The sequence below is a fragment of the Microcebus murinus genome, chromosome 5 (assembly GCF_040939455.1).
Source record: "Microcebus murinus isolate Inina chromosome 5, M.murinus_Inina_mat1.0, whole genome shotgun sequence".
In the NCBI taxonomy this organism is placed as follows: domain Eukaryota; kingdom Metazoa; phylum Chordata; class Mammalia; order Primates; family Cheirogaleidae; genus Microcebus; species Microcebus murinus.
Window position 1 is genome coordinate 47997487 of NC_134108.1, and position 2849 is coordinate 48000335.

General features: G+C 40.8%; 1 protein-coding gene across 1 annotated transcript; it reads left to right on the plus strand.

The window, feature by feature from the left end:
• Positions 1 to 283: 283 nt before the first annotated feature.
• LOC105864894 (mitochondrial import inner membrane translocase subunit Tim9) lies at positions 284 to 938 on the plus strand. The gene has a single exon (XM_012753060.3). The coding sequence runs from the start codon at positions 382 to 384 to the stop codon at positions 649 to 651; it is 270 nt and encodes an 89-aa protein (XP_012608514.1). The 5' UTR covers positions 284 to 381; the 3' UTR covers positions 652 to 938.
• Positions 939 to 2849: the final 1911 nt, after the last annotated feature.

The window sequence follows — 2849 nt, forward strand, 5'->3', positions numbered from 1 at the left end:
AAGGCTGGAGTTTGAGGCTATTCACATACATAATCATAGCACACTATAGCCTCAAACTTCTGGGCTCAAGAGACCCTCCTGCCTCAGCCTCCTGAGTAGCTGGGACTACAGGTTTGTGCTATTGCAAGCAGCTTAAAATTTTTATTTTTAGGTGTTCTTTCCTATGCAGCGACCGCAGCGCCTGCCCTGATCCTGACCCTCTGTCCCCAGACTCAACCCAGCGCAGCCCCCCAGCCTCGTGCAGATGTCGGAAGCGAGAGCCTGTGCTTGAGTAAGAAACAACTTCACTGGAGACACTGAAGCAAAAGTTGGACAACTTTTCCAGAACAGAAAGGAAACTCATGCATCAGAAAAGGTGACTAATAAAGGTACCAAAAGAATATGGCTGCACAAATACCAGAATCTGATCAGATAAAACAGTTTAAGGAATTTCTTGGGACCTACAATAAACTTACAGAAACCTGCTTTTTGGACTGTGTTAAAGACTTCACAACAAGAGAAGTAAAACCTGAAGAGACCACCTGTTCAGAACATTGCTTACAGAAATATTTAAAAATGACACAGAGAATATCCATGAGATTTCAGGAATATCATATTCAGCAGAATGAGGCTCTGGCAGCCAAAGCAGGACTCCTTGGCCAGCCACGATAGAGAAGTCCTGATGGATGGACTTTTGATGAAAAATTACCAAGAGCTGCTGTACTGGAAATGAGGAGTCACCTGACAGAACCCCCTGAAAGCAGCAGCCACCATGTTAAACCATCTGTCATGACTGTTTGGCAAATGGAAGCCACTGGAGAAACAAAATTGCTACTTACCAGGAATAATCAAAATAGAAGGTTTTATTCAATGAAAATAATAAGATGCAACATTTATTGAGGCCTTAAGATTCAGCAGCTTGGTCACTTGATTAGAAAAATAAACCATTGTTTCTTCAATTTTGACTGTTAATTTTAAAGCAAAATATGTGTCCAATCATGTATGAGACAGAAAAAAATTTTTATTACTAAAAGTAAAATAAATGGAAATATCACTGAAAAAAATTTTATTTTTAAAAAGTGGTAAGAAATACAGCAAAATGTTAATATTGTGTATCTGGATGGTGAGAGTGCTGGTGACTTTTGTTTTCGATAATCAGAAAAACGTTCTGTTTTTTAAAGTCTGAAAAAAATCCTTGTATTTTAAAGGAAATGCTTTCTATTAATAAATTATAAACATATTAATACAATGTAAGGCATTATTCTATCACAATGCCTGAAATATAATAATGCTTAATAAATGTGGAGTGAATGATTATTGCACTATCTACCAGGCAAGTAGTCTTTTGAAAAAAAGAAATGAGATCAGGGAACCCGTGTTGGTTCCTAGCAATTAGCACTTCCAATTCTTTTTTTTTTTTTTTTTTTTATCAGCCTACATCATTCTTTGATACTTCCAATTCTAAGTAAGACCACACAAGGCACCTATGTGACGATTCTTCCTAAAATGTTTCAAGGGTCAAACCAAAGGATTTCTGTCACCAGTTCTTTGCCTCCCTTTACTTGCCAGCAATTGCTTCTAGATTAACAGCCTGATGCACGTCTGGGATTGAGGCTCTGTCATTGAGATTAGGATATAATTACTTTCTGGAGCCCCATTTCTCAACCATAATGGCTACTTCTCTCATATTCTAAGAATGGAAATAACATGGAATTTTGTAAAAAAAAAAAAAAAGAAAAAGAAAAAGAAAAAAACAACAAAAAAAAAACCATGGAATTTTGTGAGCCAGTATCATACCATTTACCGTATCAGGTCCCCTTTGTATTTTATTGATTTATTTATTTTTGAGACAATCTCTCTCTGTTGCCCGGGCTACAGTAGAGACAGGGCCTCGGTATTGCTCAGGGTGGTCTCAAACTCCTGACCTCAAGCAATCCTCCTCCCTTGGCCTCCCAGAATTTTAAGATTACAGGCGTGAGCCACCGCACCCTGCCCAGGTCCCCTTTTTGAATTCTTTGTCATACTACTGCTACTACTGGAAAGCAAAACCTTATATATTGTCCTTTGCATTTCTTGAAAAAGACAGTTAGCATTTTAACACTACTTTTATAAAAATAAATAATTGGTGTTGCTTATGGTGTTAAGCCTTGTTATCATTTGTTTTTGTTTTAGTGACGGGGTCTTGCTATTTTGCCCAGGCTGGGCTTGAACTAGTGATCCTGATCCTCCCACTGTTAGGGAGCCATTGGGGAGGAGGACTTTCCCCTGCACAAAGCCTACGAAACTAGTAGAAGGGTGACTGAGAGTAACCTTATGACATGGCCATATTATTATAACTTGATCTACATTGTGGTTTCACCCCAAAGTGGATTTTCAGAAACCATGACACAGGGAGCCGTCTCCCTGCTACAATCCCCCCATCCATAGAAAATAAGAAGAACAAACTGTAAGGCTGGTGGTAGGCCCCCCTTCCCTCCCTAGATCAAAAAGAAAAGGCTCACGAGACCAGACCTGCCAAGGACAATTGCCAGGCCCCGCTGAGAACAACCACACCTAGATGTCCACCCAGATAAGAAAGTTTTGGCTCCTGGATTCCACAAATACCGCCAGCCCCTCCTATTTCTCAATAACCACCGAAGGTCACAGTGGAAAATCCCCAGCTCTTCCTGCCAAAAGTCCCTAGCCCGCCCCAAACAGTATAAAGGCCCACACCCCCTCCAAATGCATGTGACTTCTCGGGCCCCCCTCTCTTGGGACCCGCGAACCTTGCCCGAGAGCGCTCAATAAAGCCATGTCGTTCGGCCCCACTCTCTCTGTCTTTTCGCTGCCACCAAAAACTTCACACAAACCTTGTATTCCACAGGTTTGTC

What these genes read in the sequence shown, in the direction of transcription:
- LOC105864894 (XM_012753060.3), top strand. Translation starts at nt 382, where the DNA reads ATGGCTGCACAAATACCAGAATCTGATCAGATAAAACAGTTTAAGGAA.